This window comes from Girardinichthys multiradiatus, chromosome 9, assembly GCF_021462225.1.
Source record: "Girardinichthys multiradiatus isolate DD_20200921_A chromosome 9, DD_fGirMul_XY1, whole genome shotgun sequence".
Classification (NCBI taxonomy): Eukaryota; Metazoa; Chordata; class Actinopteri; order Cyprinodontiformes; family Goodeidae; genus Girardinichthys; species Girardinichthys multiradiatus.
The window spans coordinates 42,029,496-42,051,043 of NC_061802.1; the positions used below are offsets into that span (position 1 = coordinate 42,029,496).

General features: G+C 40.9%; 1 protein-coding gene across 1 annotated transcript; it reads left to right on the top strand.

Annotated features, from left to right (window-relative positions):
- Positions 1–998: 998 nt before the first annotated feature.
- Positions 999–12,288, top strand: lmo4b (LIM domain only 4b). Its single transcript, XM_047373719.1, has 5 exons — positions 999–1,509; positions 3,634–3,874; positions 8,039–8,135; positions 8,223–8,378; positions 11,375–12,288. The coding sequence occupies exons 2-5, from the start codon at positions 3,639–3,641 to the stop codon at positions 11,381–11,383; spliced, it is 498 nt and encodes a 165-aa protein (XP_047229675.1). The 5' UTR covers positions 999–1,509; positions 3,634–3,638; the 3' UTR covers positions 11,384–12,288.
- Positions 12,289–21,548: the final 9,260 nt, after the last annotated feature.

Below are 21,548 nucleotides of genomic sequence, written 5' to 3' on the forward strand. Positions count from 1 at the left end.
ATGCTGTTTGTTCACTAATATTCTCTAGCAAACCTTTGAGGTATTCCCAACAGCTGAATTACACACTGGTGAACTCTGTTCACTAATTCGATGACTTATAGTTAGGTGTTGACAACTGGTTTCAAGCCATTTTATTTAGGGGAACCAAAGGAAATGGGGCTTAATACAATGTACACTACATTTTTCTAATTTTTTTCATTAGATTTCTTTCCATTAAAAAAGAGGATAGATACCATGCTTCAGAACAATATTTTCATCAAAGGCGATCTATCATGTCATAGATTAAAAACTCAGACCGTAATAGTGGAATAATTAAAGGATCTCAGCCAAATCGAGGTCTTGCAGATTAGCCTTAATAGGTGTTGAAACCAATGACCTGCAGCTTAATGAGGTTGTAAACGACAGCCGATCTCCCTGCTATTATTCTCAGTGACAGACGATGGCGCCACTCTGCAGTCGTAAAGCCCTGATATTTCCCAGAGGTTGGAGTCACCCTTAGTAAACTAAGTAGTTATTGAATGTCAACTAATTAAACTCTGACGTGAGGTGAATGTAACCTACTGCATGTTGCTATGCCGCGTGTAGCGCATTTGGAAATGTTCTGCATGATCTAAACTGGAGCATTAGGAATAGAAACAGAGCTGCTTTCATCGTGACATCAATTATGTTGTGTAAGAAATCGCAAAATCTATTGAGTACAACTAACTAGATAATATAAACGTATAGTATTAGAGACATGAAATTAAATAGAAACTGGGATTGAACTTTTCTTTTGTGGCTTCAGATTCTCACAAGCTTGTTTTTAGTATACACTTTAAACGATGCCTACTCCAGCCTCTCTCACCTCCGTTTCCATTCCTGCGTGTACGTGTGTGGTAAGTATCACTTCTTTCCGATTGGCTGAGATTGTTTTTCCCCTAAATGGGCAGCGAGCTGATTGGCCTAGGCCTCGCCTCCGTCAGACAACTAAGGAGGGTTTTTACTGGAGGTTTCTTGCTGTCAGCGACACATGTAGAACAAGCAGCTAACGGGACGGACCGAGCAGACCAGACCAAAGAGTGTGGACAGTCAATTTCCATCCTCTCTGCCTGCCTCGCTCTGCCCCCACTTCTACCTTCCGCCCCCTTTTTTGCCACAACGCGCACTTCACGCTTTTTGGGGAACGTTAAGGCATGCGGAGACTTCATGCTACGTCTTGCTGTGGACTCCTTTCGTTTCAACGCAAAGAGAAAAAAACAGTGAAGCGGTGACAGCAGAGGGGGTAAACATCCAGTGGAAATACTATCTGAAAACTCCATTTGCTCTTTCTCCGGTCCGCGCGCTGCTGCGTGTGAACAGCCGACTCGGGTCCTCGCGCTGGGTTCCGCTTGTCGCGCGGAGCTCTAGGCCAGCGCGCGCGGTACTGTGTCCGCGTATTTATTTATTTTTTACCAGTACTTGTTTTTGGAAGCAACCTGTTCAACTGCTTCGCCAACTTTACTGCCATTGCACGTCAGAGACACAAACAAGGTGAGTATGTATGTGTACTGTAGCTGTGCAGTGTGTTTATGCTGTTTTACGCTGGAACGTTATTGTGGTACTATATTTAGGTTGCGTATTTTATGCTACCTTGCTATCCCTATTATGCCAAGTCCACGCTATTACTCCAGAATAACTCCAATGCGAAGTCCCATAAGCTTATTTTACATTTCGAACAAGCAGGCACTGGCTTCTGTTTTTCCCCCTCTCTCTCTCCTCTGCTCTATTTCCATTTCCATGACTTAGTCGTTTTGCACAAATTGCCCGGTCGTGTAATTACTTGAGTTAGCCCATTTAAATTAACCCCCCTCCACACACACACGCACGCACCTCTTTCGCTCTCATCCTCCCTCCTGTCCCTTCCATCCCTCAGCTAAGAGCAAACCCAGAAACTCCCTCTCCTAAATGTAACTTGACTATAGCCCGTCCTCTTTATCCAGGGAGTCACTTTCAGCTCGTATTTTTATTCATCTCCTTTTAGATTTAATCAGCACTAAGGTAGGCTGTGGTTTGTCCCTAAGAGCCATCGCTAATGGGCTTACTGAATGCTTTTCTCTATCTCCCCCTCTCTTCTCCCCTCCCTTCCTGCCCCCTTCTCCCCCGTCCAAACTCTAATTGGCCTACCTGGCTTTCAACAAAGATTTTTGCTTTATCCTGGCAAGTGAGGCCTGATCAGATTGGTAGAGATTGCATCTGAAAGAGCCCCACATTAATTTCGTGGCTGAAACACATGCGTCAGATCATTCGATTACTGTCATTACAGCAGGTTTTTCTGCGAAGTCCCTGTGCTGTACATGTTTCAGTGAACGCTCTTCCCCAAAAGCTCCAGTTACTATCAAGAGCTGGTAAACAGGGAACCAAAACGACAAGCTCCATACTACTTCTGCTTTATTTTAATCAATTACATTTTGTGTCATTCTGTTACCACTGCCCCAGTATAGTAATGCCAGATGGGTTTGATTGAAGAATTGTTTGTTGAAGACTTATGTTCAGTATCATTAGTCAACAGGCACTCATCATAAATGATCCAGTAAAGCAAAAGAAAATGAATGAATGGGGGATCAAGGGCAGCCAGATTTCTTCCTGTAATGGGATAAGCTTTGTTTTGTTGGTGTGATTTCGGATGTACAGTTGGAATTAGAACTTCATCTTGAGAAACCTGGATTTTAGTATCTGTTTACTGGTCTAGCATGGCTTTTTTTTTGTTTGCATAAAATGTGTCCAGAGATGAACCGATCAGGCTTTTCCTACCGATATTTATGTTTTTGTTTTGCTTTTTAGGGTCTGTCCTGCAAAATCCTATTTTCTTAACTTTTAAGCGCTATAACCAATAAAAGAGAAGAAAATTTGCTGCAGGTTCTTTGATAAAGGTAGTAGATTTCAATCAGACAATGAAGGGAGTATATCATTATTTAATCATCAATATACAAAATAATCATGATGGGTATACATTTCTAATTTTAATGTGATATAATATTACTGGTAGAGATACTCCAATTAGTTTACCAGGGAATAGTGAGTATTTCCTTGAATGTCGAGTCGCAGGTAATATTGAAAAAAAAAAAAAAAAAACGGATTCATTAAATGCATCAGAACTAGGGACTCACTCCATATTTGATCTATAAACACATAAACCAACAGCATGTATTGTTATGTGCTGTTCTCAGTTTAATTAAAAACAGATAAAAGTTGGTGATGTGTGCTTTGAATGTCATATCATCATCTAAAAACACTGGAATCAGTCAGAACGGGAATCAGGCGAGAGCTCTTAAAGAAAATCAGAAATCGGTGTTGGCCGGGAAATCCTGATCGGTGCATCTCTGAAAAATGGTGCTTCAAAGTACATGCTGTTTCTTGATGTGTTTTTAGATCAGAAAAGTGGGAATTTGTAGTTTTGATGCATGTCATGAGTGTGAATAAAAAAAAATCTTGAGTTTTTAGTATTTGATCTGTCGATCATTAACTGGAGCTGAACCAGGGAAAACTGGCCAATTTCAATTTCGGCCGATTCTTCTCTATTTAAATAAAATCCTTTGCTCCAAGCAGCAGCCACCAGGTAAAAGTATTAACAGGAACACTTTAAGCCAGACAGTTTTTTCTTTGTTTGCTTTTTAGAGACAATGGTGAATCCCGGAGGCAACAGCCAACCGCCAGCAGTGGGAACGGGTTCCCTGTCCTGGAAGCGTTGCGCAGGCTGTGGGGGCAAAATCGCTGACCGCTTCCTCCTCTACACCATGGACAGCTACTGGCACAGCCGGTGCCTTAAGTGCTCCTGCTGCCAGGCCCAGCTAGGAGAAATAGGCACGTCGTGCTACACGAAAAGCGGCATGATCCTCTGCAGAAACGACTACATCAGGTGAGTGGAGCATCATCGAAGCCAGTATACCTATTGTTAGATTGATGCTATTCTGATTGATGCTAAGCATGCTAAACATTATGACCTTTAAGAGAGAGCACAAAGTTTTGCAACAGGTTGAACAAAACTAGAGCATCAAATTGAGCTGGTGAGATTTTTCTCTGCTCTGTTCTATTGAGACGAAGCATCTTTTATCAGTTTTTGATCAGCAGAGCCTTTGTAAAACATCGCAGAACAAACAGAAATGTTGGTGGAAACTCACCCTGGGGTTCAAGATATAGCTCCATTCTGGCCCAGTTATTACCAGCTTTAACCATTCACTCCCCAATGCCATAAAACATACAAAACACAGCAGGTTGGTTGTAGTAAATATAGATAAAAGTAATGGATGCAGTTTATAATTAACAGCCAAAGGAAAATCACACATTTCCTCTGGCTGGGGCCAATCTCTGCCGAGCTGGATGTGTCACTATGATCCTGTGCTAAATGAAGACAGATAACCAAACTCACACAAACCAGATGGCATCATAATGCAACAGGCATATCACTAAGTTTAAGAGTTGAATTGTATGTAAGGAACAGACACCAGATCTTGTGGAATTAGTCGATCAGGTTATGAACTGAACAATGAATCTTTTCAGACTAAGACAAAACACGATGTCTGAACAGCCTTAAGGGTGGGTGTGGTGAAATAACTTGATACAGGTAGGTGTTATGTGTAAAAGGTAAAATACAGCTCAACTGTTTTTGCATTGATTATTTAGTAAGATGGATCTACGCAGCAGTCAACAGAAAAAAAAAAAATCTGCACAATTAATTTAAATTTTAGAGTGTGCCTCTGTGCTCCTACTCCCACCTCATAAAAAGCACAGGGAAGTCAATGGGGTACTTCATTCATAATGGTACTATAACATAATTAAAATTGGAAAGAGGGCTTCATTCGTGTGCATATGTGAAGGAGGAGGAGATGGAGATTGTGGGGGGGGGGTGGACACACCTTTCCACTTGTAATGAGAGTTTGGTTGGTGGAAGAGCTGAGAAGCATATTATGGAACGGAGAGATCTCTGTAGAGATAAAATCAAAGGGGGGGGGGGTGTTCATGTGACACTGAGTCTACACAATTAAATGCTTTAATTATAGTCCCCCTCCATTTCCTTTAGTCCTGATGGGTTTTATCTAATGAGATCTGGTCCCTGGCTTGTATCCGCTACCAATGATGTGTCCGAAATGAATGAGAGCCACACTGCAAACAAAACATTTAATTAACCAAATTGGCTTTTGAGAGAGCAAGAGAGAAAGACAGATAGAGAAGAGGGATTATTGTGTACGACATTTGCGTCTTTTTCCCCCTGTCCTTTATCTCAAAGGGTCAGATTGACTTCTAAAACAGACAACATATATTTTAGGTGTAAATCCAGTTTTATATGATCGCAGGCTCTTTCTGCTACATATGCTAAACAGACATGTATGTCTAGACTGGAGTGCTGTACTTTTTCCACCCAGTGCGCTGCTGTCAGGAGCCTTAACTTCAAGCTAAAGTTGCGCTCGCTGCAGCCGCGGCTCATGTTGTCTTGAGCCATAGGTGATGTTATTTCTGCGGGCTGTTGGTGGAGGGAGAATTAATTTACTTGTGGCTGCCGGATTCAGAGAGAATGCGGTCTGCTTAATTGAATAAGCCAAGGTAATTAAATGGCACTTTTCCAATAGAACGTGTGAGGTAAATCTAATAGTTGGTTATTTAATATCACTTTGAAGTCTGCCCACTCAAGCACTATGACAGCATGGGAGAATGTGAACTATTAGGCCAGGGAAAAAAGGGATCTCAGAAATTAATTAAATCGCATGCAATTTAGAGGAAACGTTTATCTTGATTTGTCATATCAGAATTAATTCAAGGCCTTCAATTCACTTGGGGCCAGATCTGTTACTCTGAATTAACCAAGTGTAATTTGGCTGATCCCACCACCCCACCCTCCACTCCAGCTCACACAAACACACACACACATACACACAACCCCTTCCCCTCCCCCCACCCCCAAAACACATGCACATACACAAGAACGATCAGTGCCAGCCCTCCGTCATCCTCACAATCCCCCCACCCCAACCCTGCACGACCCCCCCCACCCCCCCCCTCTCTAATGCAGCTCTTGCCATTATGCAAAGCCTCGCTTCAGTATCAATATGGCCTAGTGCTTTTAAGGTGCTTTGGCTGCTGATGTAGAGAGGCATTTTTAATGGACTGTGTTGCAGAAATCATTGTTGTGGGGGTAATTTTACCCTACTCAAAGGTCTTGGTGAATGAGGTCTGCATTTACCAGACAGCCCAGCAGCAAGCCATGCTATATTTCACCCGGCAGTCAGTGGTGAAATGAAATCCAATAGTCATTGCTTATATAGTCAACAGACAGCTCAGAATGGGTTCTCTTTTTCAGATGATGGTGTTGTTTGTTATTTAATTTAATCAACAACAGATCCACTCGGAGAAGACAGCATATAAATCAAAATGAAAGCGTCCTCTTGAAATGCTGTCAGTAACAGATTTTTTTTCTATTATTTTGAGAGGGGGAAAGCAGAAACCAGATGTGTCATTGTAATTAGGAATCCCCTTGGCCTTAATTATGCTGACCTGCGGTGTCAACTTCACTTCTGCGCGGAGGAACGGGCCATTAGAGCCCAAGTTCAAAATGCTACAGCAACTTAATTGAGCACCTAAAGGTCTGGGCTTAAATCAAACAGTGTCCAGAGCTACAACCCCCCCATCCCTGGTAAAATAATTAACCTGCAACATGTTGAAAGGCTGCCGTGGACTCTCGTAGCCTTTGTTTCGACACCTCTCAAAAGCTTTCATGCTGAGGAAACGTGAGGCGCGTGCCTTTAGGCGTAATGATTCTCCTATCGTCACGTCTGCGCACACATGCGATGAATCTTAAAGTGAGTTATATATACGTTCATTTCCACTATCGTGTTTGTCCTAGCGAGAGCCCAAAACTGGCAGCGAAGCGACAACAGTCTCCAGTTAATTAGTTTCTGAAATTGAGTTTTGATGGAGTCTTTCCAAATGATGCCAAGACAAAATTTGCTTCTGCTTGGGCTGTCTTATTGAAAGCCATTTCTCTGAGCTCTTACTTGTTTGTCAGTGTATCTTAACAACTGCTTGTTGTATAAAATGAATGCAAAGAGGCGTTTACTCTCTTGCTCCATCTCTCTGTGATTTCGTTAAATACTTTTCATAAAAATCGTCTTCAAAACTGTGTAATAGATGAGACATTTTCCTGTTAATTTTTTTAAGCCAAACAACTTTATCTGATCCACATGCACCGAACCCCCCACACCCCCATCCTTTTCTTTTTCCCATCCCTCTCTCTCCCCTTCTCTCCGGAGCATGTCAGATGCCATGGTCTTATTTGATTGCTTAGGAAAAGTGCAGTGATAGAGCAAACACCCAGTGAGATATGATGACAAATGGGTCCAGATCCCAGTAAATTACTTTCTGCTCAAATCGAAATTTCATTCAGTTTGCTGCTCACCGAGATGAAGTAATCTAAATTGTGGACTCAGAAGGAAGATAGAAGGGAAGCTGGAGCAAGCATTTCATTATCAAGAGGCAGAGGGGAGAGAGAGAGAGAAGGTTAGGGACGAAAGAGATGAGCAGAAGCAAATCTAAAGTGTTGACACCATGATTGAAAAGGTTAACCCATGCACATTATATATCAACCAGAGTAGCTACAGGGTTTCTAATGGAAACACGGCACTGGCAGAGCATTCACAGGAGTCCTAATGGCAAAACCACTGTGTCCCTGCCTGGCTGTACAATCAAATCCTCTTAGGTCCTGATTTCTTATGTTCCTGGTTATTATTGGGCTGCAAAAAATGTGCAGCAAGAGTAATATGTAGTCTCAGTGTGAGATGCTTGAGAGGAGCAGTGCACTAAAGGATTCATTCTTCCTGTTGATTTTGGGATGATCTTCTATCTCTTCTTCTCTGTGTTTTCTCTCCCAGTCAGAAATGTAGAATAGAAATCTTGGCGCTGAAAGGAGCTTTCATTCACTCACATTATTATCAGATGAAAGTGTGGGTTCCACAGTTCATTACACAGGACAAAATCTTTGCAGACTCACAGAGTGACATTTGCTCTTCTCTGTGGCCTCCATCTTTCTCAGGTTATTTGGAAACAGCGGAGCTTGCAGCGCTTGCGGTCAGTCGATTCCAGCCAGCGAGTTGGTGATGAGGGCACAGGGCAACGTGTACCATCTGAAGGTAAAACCATAACGCAGAGCTTCAAATTTCTTAAATCTGCGTTTAGCTGTGTGTCGACCCTTAAACCAGGCCCCCTTCTGTCCAAAGTGTTTCACATGTTCCACCTGCCGGAACCGGCTTGTCCCCGGAGACCGGTTCCACTACATCAACGGCAGCCTCTTCTGCGAGCATGACAGACCCACAGCACTCATCAATGGCCATTTAAGTTCCCTGCAAACAAACCCACTGCTGCCTGACCAGAAGGTAAGGCCACTGCAGTGGAATTCCAGTACATGAGACATCAGAGAAATTTTATTATTACTGAGTTACAGACCGCAGTAAGATGAGAAAAGCAATGGATTTTCACAGCAGCATTTCACTTTCTATCACTGAGTTTAAATCGATGCAGTCAGGTCATTTTTACTGTAAGGTATCTGATCTAACAGAGATTTATTTTATTTTTAGAGAGATGATATATTTTTTCAACGTTCTTGGCAGAGGAAACTTAGAACCTCTAGATTATCGTTTAGCGTAGCATGAAAATCCTACTTTTGGACTGCCTTAGTCACATAACTAACTCATCATCAACTCAGTCACACTTTATTTATTTGTGCCATTGCTACAGAGCGTTTAAAGCTCCTTGCCAGACTTTCTGTAAAATCTGTCAAATTGTTTTGCAATTTTGTTGTAAAAAAAAAAATTTAAATCTGCCCTCCCATAAACATCAATGCACACATGCCTCTGGTGACATCACATTAGGCAACTGACTGTTAATGCTTTTTTACTCGCATTTTTTAATCAGCTTCCTCCTGTAAAGGTGTTTAATTATAATCTGTATGACTCATGCAAAATGTTTGAGCCATATGTGAGAACACCACATGAATTTCAGGGAAAGAGCGAAGTTGCAATAAAACCGTAGGGTCAGGTTGATGCGTTTTAAGTCCCAATAATGTTTCCTGTGGAACTCCTGTATCACTCGCTACTTTTTAAAATTAGCCCACTCCTACAAGATAGCCCCACTCTACATGCCTCTGCAGTACAGCCTTTACCGTCACCATCATTCTATTCAGTGACAAAGAAAAAGTCAGAAATGGAGAAGCTGTTCACGCAAGCTAAAGTAATGAGTTCAGACTGTATCGGTAAATTATGTATCTATTTAAAGAAATACAAGCTGAATATGACCTTTTACTGATTATTGAGAATATATATGAAAGCCAATCAGATGAAAAAAAGACATCTCAACCGATTCATACTAATTAGAGCTCTGAATACAATCTTTGACCCCGGTTGCTTGAGCTTTATCATCCACAGCAGTACCCATCATGTCCTGGGGATCAGCGGGTTCAAACTCTGACTCAAACAAAGGTTGAAACCCCAAGCAACTCAAATGCTTCAAAATCTACGTTGGAATCGATCAAAAGCCACTTTTCCACCATAGCCTCAATTAATACCTGCTGATCAGCCAGCCTCTTGTGATGTCATAGACGCAAGTACACACAGAGCAAAATGAAAAGGTTTTCTTCAGTGTGCTTTTTAAAAACTTTGTACTTTGTGAAATCCTGCAGTATAAATGCATAGTTTTTTACCCAGCTGTTTTGTATTGTCATTTTAGACTTGTTGTGAAAATCGAATTTACCACAAAGAGGTATCTTTAAAGCAGATTTTGATTAACTTGTCTCGAGGATTGGATCACCCAGGCTAACTTATCACTCCAAGAGTAAAAGTCTGTACACAGTGTGCCCTCAAGGGCTGACCTCAGTCAGAGAGCCGGGGCAGCTAGTGTATCATGAGAGCTGTCATCATGGTTTCCCCTGATTCAATCTTGATGCTTCCAGCGAAAGCAAAACAAAAGGGCCTAATCATATACAAGTGTAACTTCATTCTTCAGGATTGCTTCATTCTGCCTGCTGGAGATCTAATCATTTCTGCCTCAAAACAAGCCACTTTATTGATACCTCATCTGCACACACACAGCAGGGTGAGAGAAACCTGGGAGGGTGGTGTTTGGAGTGTGTCACAGATAGACTAAAAGAGGAATCATATTATTGGAAGCATGCATTTCACCTTGAGTGCTTGTGTGAGTAGAGAAGAGGCAGAACTCCATTAAGGCGTTTTAAGGGCTTGTCACTTTTACAGATCAGCTCCCCGAGCTCTAAGAGCTCCTCACATTTAAATTGAAAGCTGTTGTATTATCTAGCTTAATTTTAAATGTCTGTTTAAGTCCTCAGCCATGCGCTGAGTGTCTCTGGTAGCATGGCTGGTGTAGTAAATATGAAGCTTCATTGCTTATTTATGTTCCAACATCAATTGTAGTGAAAAAGCACTGCATTATTGATGCTAAAATGCAATCTGAATATTGGCCCTGGTGCTTTAATTATAGCAGAAAGAGAATATTTAAATAAACAGAGACACGTTGCTCAGTGGGAACGGTCTCTGGATACTTCTATTATCTCCACGTGGGAAACGAGCAGAATTATACTGCTGCTCCAGCACTTTGTGCCACAGTTAACAGAATTTGGATGGCCTCATCCAACAAAGACTTGGAGCAGAATACCAGCCCTCCAAATCAATACAACACCAAAGTATCAGGCTGGCTGTAGAAACACCAGCTTCAGAGTTGTTTTGATTATGTGCAATTTTGCGGTGACATAAACTGCAATGTTCCCCATCATGGCGTAGGACATTTTGTGCTCATATCTTAAGCTTCCTTTCCAGCTTCTTCCTAATCTCTTTGTTCAGAGCAGACAAATTACCTCTCTCAAACAGAGCTGCTTTGACCCAGGGGAGGAAGACCCTCCCAGCGTCAGTCACTTTAATTAGCCCCCAAAGTAGGAGTTTGCAATTACTAATAGACCGAAGCCCTCCTAGTGATTTGCAGGATGAAGGGAAAAGTAAATCAGCCCTTAGAATCACAGAGAAAACACAAGGAAGATGAAAAAGTTTAAAGCTGGTTTTGCCCAGATAGATAATTGTGTTTCCTCCCCTGCATTTCTGTTTCACAGGCTTGAGCACCTCCTGCAGTTATGCTGGAGCGTGCTTCTAATTATACCAAAGAGAATCACCTCATGAAAGCACTTTTGAGTCAGTGCTAAGTAAATGGAACACCAGATGGTTTTCAAAGCCTGGCTGATCAATAAATTAAACACTGACACTAGCGGAAAATGTAATAATCAGGTGGGGGAAGCTTTTGACACTTTGTGAACGTATCTTTCTTACAGTATTTATTTTTTTTTGTCTGTGTCTTTTTCTTTCCTGGTTAGGTGTGTTAGGTGGGAGCTGTGCAGGAAGCAGGATTTGTGCCTTCATTTTAGCCCTTACTCATTGTCACCTGAGACAGCGTGGATCAGCAGCACCCCTGCCTTTTAGCTGTGCTCCCAGGCCCTTTCGCCCTGAAGGAATCCTACCAATCTTACCAGTAACCTGACTTCTCACCTCTGCAACCCACACCCGACTCCCAGCCTTCAAACCTTGGCTTTTCCCCAAATCTGGGTGGATATTTGCACTTACCACGACTGAGATGAGACGCTTGGGATGCTCTGGAGTTTTAAGACTGATCATAATCAGAAGGGACTCACCATGATGAGAAAATTAAAGCAACTCATTGAGACGATGTTGTGACTGAGCAATGACAAAAGAGACCAATAAGGTTTAGGAGTTGCAGACTTTTCAACGCTGCACATTTGTTTTAAGACAATTTGGGGGAAAAACGGGAACGTTTTCTTTTTTCTTCTCTTCCTTTTCTATCCTCATTTCCCAGAAACTTGGTGATTTCACTTTCTATATTTTAAGTGTTGTCAAAGGGGGAATATGTTCTCTTCCTGTTTTTGATTCATATATATATACACATATATATGAATAGGGTTTAAAAAAATATCTGTGGCATTTTGTGGAAAACAAATCCTGAACACAGTTGCTGTATTTGTAAAACTACCATGTATGTACAGTATGCATGTAAATGTTGTCCAGACGTGGCTACAGTACATCTGACCCCTTTGCATCCAGCTCCTTCCCTTCGAACCATGGCAACCTGAAGAAATCTGCTCATAGTCAGTAATGTAGATATCATTCCCAACATATAAATGCTGAATGAAAGAGAAATTTATTTGTGATATTTTCCGAGACATTTGCTCCCGTATGGTGTATTTAATTAATAAAAGTATTGGAAGATTTTAAAGCCTCCTTAAATTCATTGTGACCCTGGTATGCATATCAACAATTCTGAAGCGCAAAATGTACTTTGGAGACAAAAATGACGCAAATGATGTTAATATCACTCCATGACTTCTCTGTTTCAGTGAAGTTCTCCATCTTTTTTCCCATCAACTCAGATCAGCCTCCCTTTACCTTCAACAGAAGAGCATCCCCACAGCATAATGCTGCCACCACCTTGTTACTCAGAGGGGTTCAGGATGATGTACAGTTAGTAAGTTCCGTATTTTGCCACACAACACTACAAAGTTAAATAGACAAATCTGACCTGAGTAACTTCTTCCATATTTGCTGTGTCCCCTACGTGTCTACAGGCTGTAAAAATGACTTACTTTCAGCAATGACTTCCTTCTTGCCTCTCTTCCACAAACTAAGATTTGCAAATTGAACATCTAGTAGTCCTGTTAACAGATTCTCCCACCTAAGCTGTGGATATATGTAGCCCCTCCAGAGCTGCCATGAGCTGTGTCTTATTGAGGAGTCCTTCAATGCTGCAATCCTATTACCGACCTCACAATCATCAAGGCCTCATGATCAGCGCCTAACTGAAAATGGATAAACATGTATCCTCTTTTTCTATTCAGATGACCGTTTGCTATTCATCTCTCTAATACCTGGCAGAAATGGAGGAAATGTCCCTTTGAAGATTCAATTACTGCAGAGAGGGAGAGAGGTGTCTCTCTTTGGTGGGCACAAATTGAATGGGCTATTTGCAGAACAAATTGGTGTTTGAAGTCTTTGCAAGACCTAATAGGTCTGAAGGAGGGACCCGGTAATAGCTGATGCACTTATCTGCACAGTGTGTAGCCGCCGGTGAGCCCCGCTGCTGCTGATGAAACAATGCTGTTGCTCTACAAAAGCAGACTTTGATGCAGAAATCAGCTCAAGTAGGGGAGGAAATGGCCCTAAAGAGTAAACAGTATCTTAGGTTCTAAATTGAAATTTCATGCAAGAGAGGATCTGCTCTCGGCCTCATAGGTTTAGCACTAGACAAGCTGATTATTGAATGATCAAGCCTAAATCTAGAAGGTAAGTAACACTTTTTGATTTGGTTTCTTTAGGTTGGTTACAACAGCACAGAGCTGATTACGCTCCTTTGTTTTTTCAGCCATAATAAGCCCGAGGTAAGGCAGTTTATTGACGTTGCTCTTCAACAGCTTTGGATAAAATGATTAGAGATGACTTAACTGTAAAATCAAGACAGATGTGAATAGGACTTATGGTTTGGAATTTATTGAAAAGCTTAAGTGTTAAAATTGTTCCCTGACATTTGCAAGAATTCAATAGAAAATTTCATAGTGACCAGTTTTAACTCCTAATTTCCAATCTTAGATTGGGGTGAAGAAATGTATTTCTACAAGCATGAAGTTCTATTCAAAGACATTTCTATTCAGTTCATTCACATATTCATTCAATTGCTATCAAGTCTGTCACAGTTTTTAGAGAATGAAACACATGATGTCACAGACAGCAAGATGCATTGTGCATAAGTACATGGTGAAAATAAGGTAACCCTTTTCAATTTAAAGGTATTAAAATACAGGACTTGAGAAAAAAAACTATCTTCTCAGATTTTATAACTAGATAACACAGTTTATAATGTCCAAAAAAACTTCTGAAAAGTGTGGCATGCATTTGAATTGCTTTTTTTGAACAATTGTTCCCTGTATGCTTGGGATTTTTGTCCTGATACAAAGTGAATCTCTTTTGCAGGCTCTTCAAGGTTTTCTTCCAGGGTTGCCCTGTATTTAGCTCCATCCGTCTTCCCATCAACTCTGACTTGCTCTTTTATTAGTGCTTTTGAAAAGCATCCCCACAGCATGATGCTGCTACGTGCATGTTTCCCTGTGGGGATGGTTTGTTCAGGGTGATCTGCAGTGCCCATCACACAGTGTTTTGCAGGTAGTTCGATTTTGTTCTCATTTAAATAGAGCATTACTTCCACATGACTTGTGGATGGTTTCTTTTAACACTGGTTTTTATTTTGTTAATCTTCCATAAAGGCCAAATTTGTGCACAACTAGTAGACTTTGTGTTCATTGATTCCCCCACCTGAGCAGTTGCTCTGTGGCTCCTCCAAATTTACCATGGGCCTCTTGGTAAAGGACTATCAGAGTAAATGGGGCCGAATACAAATGCAGCAAAAACGTTTCAGAATTTTAATACATTTCGGAAAACCATGCATCATTTCCTTTTACTTCATAATGATGCACTATTTGTGTAGGTCCATTTCATAAAATGTCAATGAAATACATTGAGGTCTGTGGTTGTAATGTAACAAAATGTGAAATATTTTTTTTAACTTGAGTTCTTAAAAATACATATATAGAAAGCACTTCAATAAATATTTTAAGTTTTGCATTATAAGACTAATACTCCATAGGAAAAACTATAAATTTCAAAACAGCAGAAAAACAGCCACCATACTTGGCCAGCAACATCTGTATCTCATCGCTGCAGCTGGATTTCACTGCAAATGCAGACAAGCAGCGTAGATAGATTTAGAAAGAAAATCTGAACTAGAACTAGAACCAAGGATAATTCAGTGGTTATATGTCCGATTCAAATGGAGCTTTGGCAGGAGGTTCTGTTCAGCACTTAAAATGGGACTCTTAGGTGGGGAAAGCTTTGTAGACGTCATTAAAATATGGCTTGGTTTAATATTTGGATAATTGCAAAAATAAATCTTACTTGTGTGTTTGATTTAAGTCAAAACTATAAAATAAAACAGACATGATAACTACAGAGTTGATTCACAGACCATATATACTTTTTCGTGGGGTGTTTGATCTCTGATGCTGATGATGCTCCACGGTGAGCTCAGTAATCCACATCTGAACAGGACTACTTTGTGCACCACTAACAGCCATTTCCTTTATGAAATCCGCTTGCTTCTATTAAGCTGTTTATTCTCTAATGCACACACACACTTACACACATCAACGCATACAACCATACACATGTGTACTCTGAGAGCTCATATGTCAATTTACGAAATGAACTTATATTTTCCCATCAACTGGCAAAGTCTGGAAACTGGAAGAAAAAAAAAAAAAAACATGATTTACAAATAATCCATATGTGCAAATTTGCTTTGATGTGGCACATCATGTAGAGACTAATGGATCTCTCTCATAACAATGCAGCATACTTAAATGGCACATCTGCCTGAGGGAAATCACTGTGCTTCAACTGCAGCTCCTTTCTGCTCTCACTGGGGAGTCTCCTGATGCTCCACAACTGGATTACTTGTGATTAGCCACCTTGTATTCATTTGATATTAGTTTACGTTTCCATCCTGCTGCAAGTTTTTGACTGTCATTTATCTCAAGGTGGTTGGAAGACATTCAGAGCAGATGTGGTGTTGAGCTTTTCATGATAGCTTTTTGCTCTTTGAAACATTATACACATATAATAGTTTTATCTATTGGACATAATTATGCATTTATTGTGGGTTAACCTACAGCTGAACAGCAGATGCTGCTTTCACTTAAATGCACCTATTATTGGTGATTATATCCATTTGATAACACCTTTAAAAATAAAGGGAGGAAGTTTCCTGCCTTTTTAATTTCAATCTACAGGTTGCAAACTCAAAGGGGAATCACTGGAAAATAAGTTTTATTTGTAAAAACAGAAAAGATACATGCGTAATTGAATTTAGCATGTGAATTCAATGTCAAATTACTGTTCATTAGGTTGTTTTGTACTTTATTTTTCAGTATTCAAGATTTAACAAGCAATTTTTTTACGTGCTGTTCTGTTGTGGTGGTTGACTGGCTTCCAGTGATAAATCAGCAGAGCCAGTCTCTTAGGTTACCTAACTTCCCTTATGTCCTATTTCCATATGAAGTGGAAAATTTTAAATATACTAAAATATGAATGCTATGAATGCTTATGCCTTGCATTCATACCCTATTAACTTTTTTATATTTTGTCATGTAATATTGACAAACCTTAATGTATTTTATCTGGATTTTATGCAATAGAAAAAAAGCAGATAACTCTGAAGTGGAAGGAAAATTATGTTAATTTTTACAAATAAAAAAGACCAAAAATACATAGCTGACAGGTTACGGTTCAGGTTGTCAAGAAATTTAAAGAAAAATGTTTTAAAACATCTGATGGAGAACTGTTCAATCCTTCATTTGGAAATTGAAAGACTATGACATAACTGCAACCCTACCAAGACATAGCCATTCACTTATGCTGACAGACCAGTAATGATCAGAGAAGCAGCCAAGAGGCCCATGGTCAGTCTGGAAGAGCTGGAGGTATCTACAATTCTGATGGAGTAATCTGTACAGGATAACTATACTGTGAATTAAACAAATCTGGCCTACATGGAAGAAAGCCATTGTTTAAAGAAACCATTGGAAGTACCATTTGCAGTTTGCAGCAAGTAGTGTAGGGGACACAGCAAACTAAATACCTTGGTTGGATGAGAATAAAGCTGTACTTTTTGGCCTTCCTATAAAATATTATATGTGACAGAGTGTAAATCTTGCTCATCACCCTGTGTACACCATCCCCTGCACTGAAACATGGAGGCAGCATCATGCCTTGGGGATGCTTTTCTTCAGCAGAGAGAGAGAAGCTTGTCAGAGATGTCAAAATGATGGATAAAGCCAAATACAGCACAACCCAGGAGGAAAACCTAATAAAGGTTGCAAAATACTTCAGTCTGGGGCAGAGAACTACAATGTTTATAGATCAAATCATGTTCATGAAAATTTTAGGCAAGACCTGAAAACTGATGTTCACAAATGCTCTCCATCCAGTTTGACTAAGCTTGAGCTATTTTGCAAAGCAGAGTGGGCAACATTTTCAGTCTATAGCTTTCATAGCTGGCAGAGACATACTCCAATATATTTATTGCAAAAGTTGGTTCTATAAAGTGTTGACTCGTGGATGAAATCCAAATACCTGCCTCAAATATGGTCTTTATATACCATTTTCTTTTTCCCTTCACAAGAATACTCTATTTTGTGTTGGTCTATCACCGAAGATCTCAACATAGTACATGTACTACAAGTGAGTAAAAAAGGTAAAGGAGTCTGCATCAAGGAGACACTGTAGATGATGGTCTGCTGGCTTGGTTGTTGTCCTGATTAACAAGGTCCGCTTCAGATTTTGGGCTACAAGGACAATGCACGGCTGGTTTCACCCTCAGTCCTGCACCCTGACTTTGTATGCTCAAAAGATGGAGGGAGGCCAAGGGCTTGGGAGAATCAGAGCCGTCATCCAGGATGAAAAAGCAAAGACCCTGGAGTACATGAGGAAAATTGTCCCCAAATAGGCTTGCAAAATCGATGTATCAGACAGCCGAGACCCAACATGGAAGAGGATGACAAAGGGGAATCATCATTAAGCAGAATTGCCCTTGCTTTGTATATACAACCTGCTGATTGGGTAAGTAGTCAAATTCGAGAAGTTCTACCAATGGCTATGGAGGGCTAGATTAAAGGACAGCACAGAGGAATTAACCATCTCTTAAAAAGAGCAAGAGATTTGGGGGTCTACCACATCAAACGGGATCCAAGATGCAGACTGTGCTAAGATGCCCCTGAAATAATTCCAATAGATTTTAGCTAGGAAAAAGTGGACAAGAGAGCAGTATAGATAAACATAGCAACAACACAAAAACAACGAGAAGAAGGAATATGAGAAGTTTCAGAATACCACAAACTTGAAGAAGAAACAGGGAAGTTATGGAAAGCAAGGGAGGCCTTAATGTAATACTCAAGGCCGTGACCCCTTTTCAAAAAGGGAAAGCATCTTTAGTAGATTCCAGAAATTAACTCTCAGATCTCTCTCTAGAAGAATTTCATAGGATCAGCTAAGATACTCAACAGAACCATCAAGCATCCAGGTCTTTGGGAGCCTGCGGGTATTGAAACATATTTCATCATTAAATGAAAGTTAATGTTTGTGCCTGCCAAGAAATTTTGAATGCTAAGTGACTGTGAAGGCTCCTGTTTTGACTAGTAAGGATACATTTTCACAGTCAACTTGTTTTTTCTTTTTTTGAATGCCTTACAAACTGGCTTGGGAATAAGTAATTTTATGTACAACATTTCTCAAGACAGTCTCATGTTGTAAAATAATGATTTTTTTTCACAAGACTCTTGGATGTCATTTTAAAAACATACTCTTAGTTGTCAATAACAGCTGCCATGAATAACCTACAGTTGTGCTTCATTCATTGCACAGAGTTGATCCGACGTGTTATACAATGTGCAATATTACTGTAAGCCAATTGTGCAAGGTGGTTTATTGTTGGTTTTCACTCACATTTTTGTAGAGATGTATGAACATTCTTCATGTCAGTACTTGTGAAATGGACTTCTCCCTGTACGATATTTCAATTCGCATTTTATTATTTCATTTTGCATTAGTTTATTGATCTGGTTTCTTGGTTACATTCTCAAAGCTACTTGCCAAAACCTTTTCATATTTCCAGCATTTCTGTATTTACATCCATGACATCCAAAAAATATTGTCTGGACCAGATTCAGCTGAGCATTACACCTCCCTAGTCCCCTTCCTCTTCTTTTATTTTCAAATGTGTTTTTATTAAAGGTCAAAGTAATGATTCGACCATATTTACTCCTATCAGTAGTCATGAGCAATACTTGGCAAATCACTTTATGTACATTTATTTTAGAAAATGCAATTTCCATAAAAGTTGCCTTCCATTTCCAGCGAGACTATTTATATAATGCATGCCAGGATCTAAGCTTTCAATGAAAGCTGAAGCCCCTTAAAACACCATAATGGAGTGAAATGGGCTTCATAATTGTCTTGTTTCAGCCCACCATGGAATCAGCAAACAACTTAAAATAGTGCCTGGGCCATGGTGCTCAGTTACTTAGCGGGGTGTTCAATAACGCCTAAGAGGGACATGCAAATATTGGTAAGGCAATTATTGGCAGTCAGGTTTGGCCTATAGTGGCAGGTAACACTATCCTGTCTATTATCTATGCTGTGAACTCTGGTGCAAGGCTGCCAGTTAAAGTGTTGCTTTTCACTAACCAGAAGAGGCTCACTTTACACTCAGATGTCCTTCAGAGCAATGCACTCATATTGGAGCAGGCAAAATGTAGCACCTCCTGCCCACAGGACTAGTGTCTTCTTGAAGCAACATTTAGCCTGAGATGAAACTTTACCTAGGTAACTGGACTTTCATCCAGAAAAACCAGTATGACTACATTTTTCCACAGTGACTTAGACAAGTATTGAACTCTTTCATACATGTCAGGTCACGACCACAATCCTAAATATTTTTCAATGGGATTTTGTATGGTGCACCAACACAAGGCCATGGATAGTTGTGAAGTGGAAGAAAAGTAACACACGGTTTAATCTTTTTTATAAAATAAAAATGTGAAAAGTGTGGCGTGCATTTGTTTCCAGCCCTATTTAATCTGATACAGCTACATAAAATTGCAGACAGTCCATCTGTGTGAAATGTCCTCTGTGTCTGAAGTGAACTGTTCTGTGAAAGCCTCAGAGGTTTGTTATTATTAGTGAACAAACTGCCTCATGAAGGCCAAGAAACACAGCAGACAGGTCACGGAAAACTGGAGGAACTTCAAAGATCCATAGTGTCAACAAAAAGCCTGTCGGCAACAAATTTACTGACTTGTACTAAAGATGTACTAAAGCCAGCAGAGGTGAAGAGTAACATATTAAATTTACTTGTGTTGCCGTAATTAACTACAATTTGTCTGTACTTTGCATTTTCTTAGTTTACAAATTTTACTTTTACATTATAAACAAACCCTGGAAACAACAGCAGTGATCCATCGCTGGGTTAATAATGAGATACCAACATAGAGGCACATCAATCGGATGAGGATGCTATAAAAACCCATCAAGTACAGTTGAAGTAGAGCTCCAAGAAAAAGAAGAAAAGCTATGGCCATACCTCAGTGACCAGTTTAACTATAAGCAAAAGAAAGGCAACAGCTTTTTATACAGTGTGAATGTAGTTTGCCTAAGGAGATCAAACTGTACTCGTATTCTTTCACTTATCTGGGACCGAGTCGGGGGGCAGCAGACAAAGTAGAGATGCCCAAACTTCCCTCTCTCCAGACACCTACTCCGGCTCCTCTGGGGGAAGCTTAAGGCCAGCCGAGAGACATAATCCCTCCAGTGTGTCCTGGACCATCCCCTGGGCCTCCTCCCGGTAGGACGTGCCTGGAGCACCTTCCAAGAGATGCGTCCCGGAGGCATCCAAAACAGATGCCTGATTCACCTGAACTGACTCCTCCCAATGAGGGGGAGTCTGGGTCAGTCTGGAGTCCAGGAGCTCTACTGATTCTCATCCCAGCCGTTTCACACTCGGCTTGCGAACCGCCTCAGTGCATACTGTAGGTCTTGGCTAGAGGGGGCCAGCAGGACCACATCATCTGCAAAAAGGAGATATGGAATCCACTGGTCTCCAAACCAGACCCCCATGGCCCTTGGCTTCGAATAGATATACTGTCCATGAAAGTTCTGAACAGGACCGGTGACAAAGGGCAGCCCTGCCAGAGTTCAACATGCACTGGGAACAGGTCTGACTTAATGCCGGCAATGCGAACCAAATTCCTGTTCCACTTGTACAGAAATCGGAGGACCCCTAATAAAGGGCCTCCAACTCTGTACTCCTGGAAAGTCACCCACAGGGCACCACATGTGGACCGGTTGGGCAAACACCCATGAATCATTGAGCACCTTGTAGTGTAGAGTTGATTCAGTGTTCCATGGCCGGGGCGAAAACCACACTGCTCCTCCTGAAGCCGAGGTTCGACTATCAGCCTAACTCTCCTCTCCAATATCCTGGCATAGACCTTACCAGGAACGCTGAGGAGTGTGATCCCCCTGTAGTTGGAACACACCACCACCCCAGTCTGCCAGTAAAGAGACACTGTCCCTGTCAGTGCAATGGAATGTTAAAGAGGCATGTTAGCCACGACAGCCCTACAATATCCAGAGACTATAGTTACTCAGGGTGTATCTCATTCCCCCCCAAAGCCTTGCCACCGTGGAGCTTTTTGACCATCTTGGTGACTTCAGCCTAGGTGATAAACATTGTCTGTCCCTGGAGCCAGTTTAATAGGTCCATGGATTTGGTCACTGAGGAGATCATACCAGGATGCCCCTGGTAACGTAGCCCGGACAACATAACCTCTGGGATCATTCGAGCACATAAACCCTTTCACCACATTAATTAAATTC

Coding starts and splice junctions, on each gene's coding strand:
- lmo4b (XM_047373719.1), top strand. CDS start 3,639: ATGGTGAATCCCGGAGGCAACAGCCAACCGCCAGCAGTGGGAACGGGT. Junction 3,875..8,038: donor TGCAGAAACGACTACATCAG/GTGAGTGGAGCA, acceptor CATCTTTCTCAG/GTTATTTGGAAACAGCGGAG. Junction 8,136..8,222: donor GCAACGTGTACCATCTGAAG/GTAAAACCATAA, acceptor TTCTGTCCAAAG/TGTTTCACATGTTCCACCTG.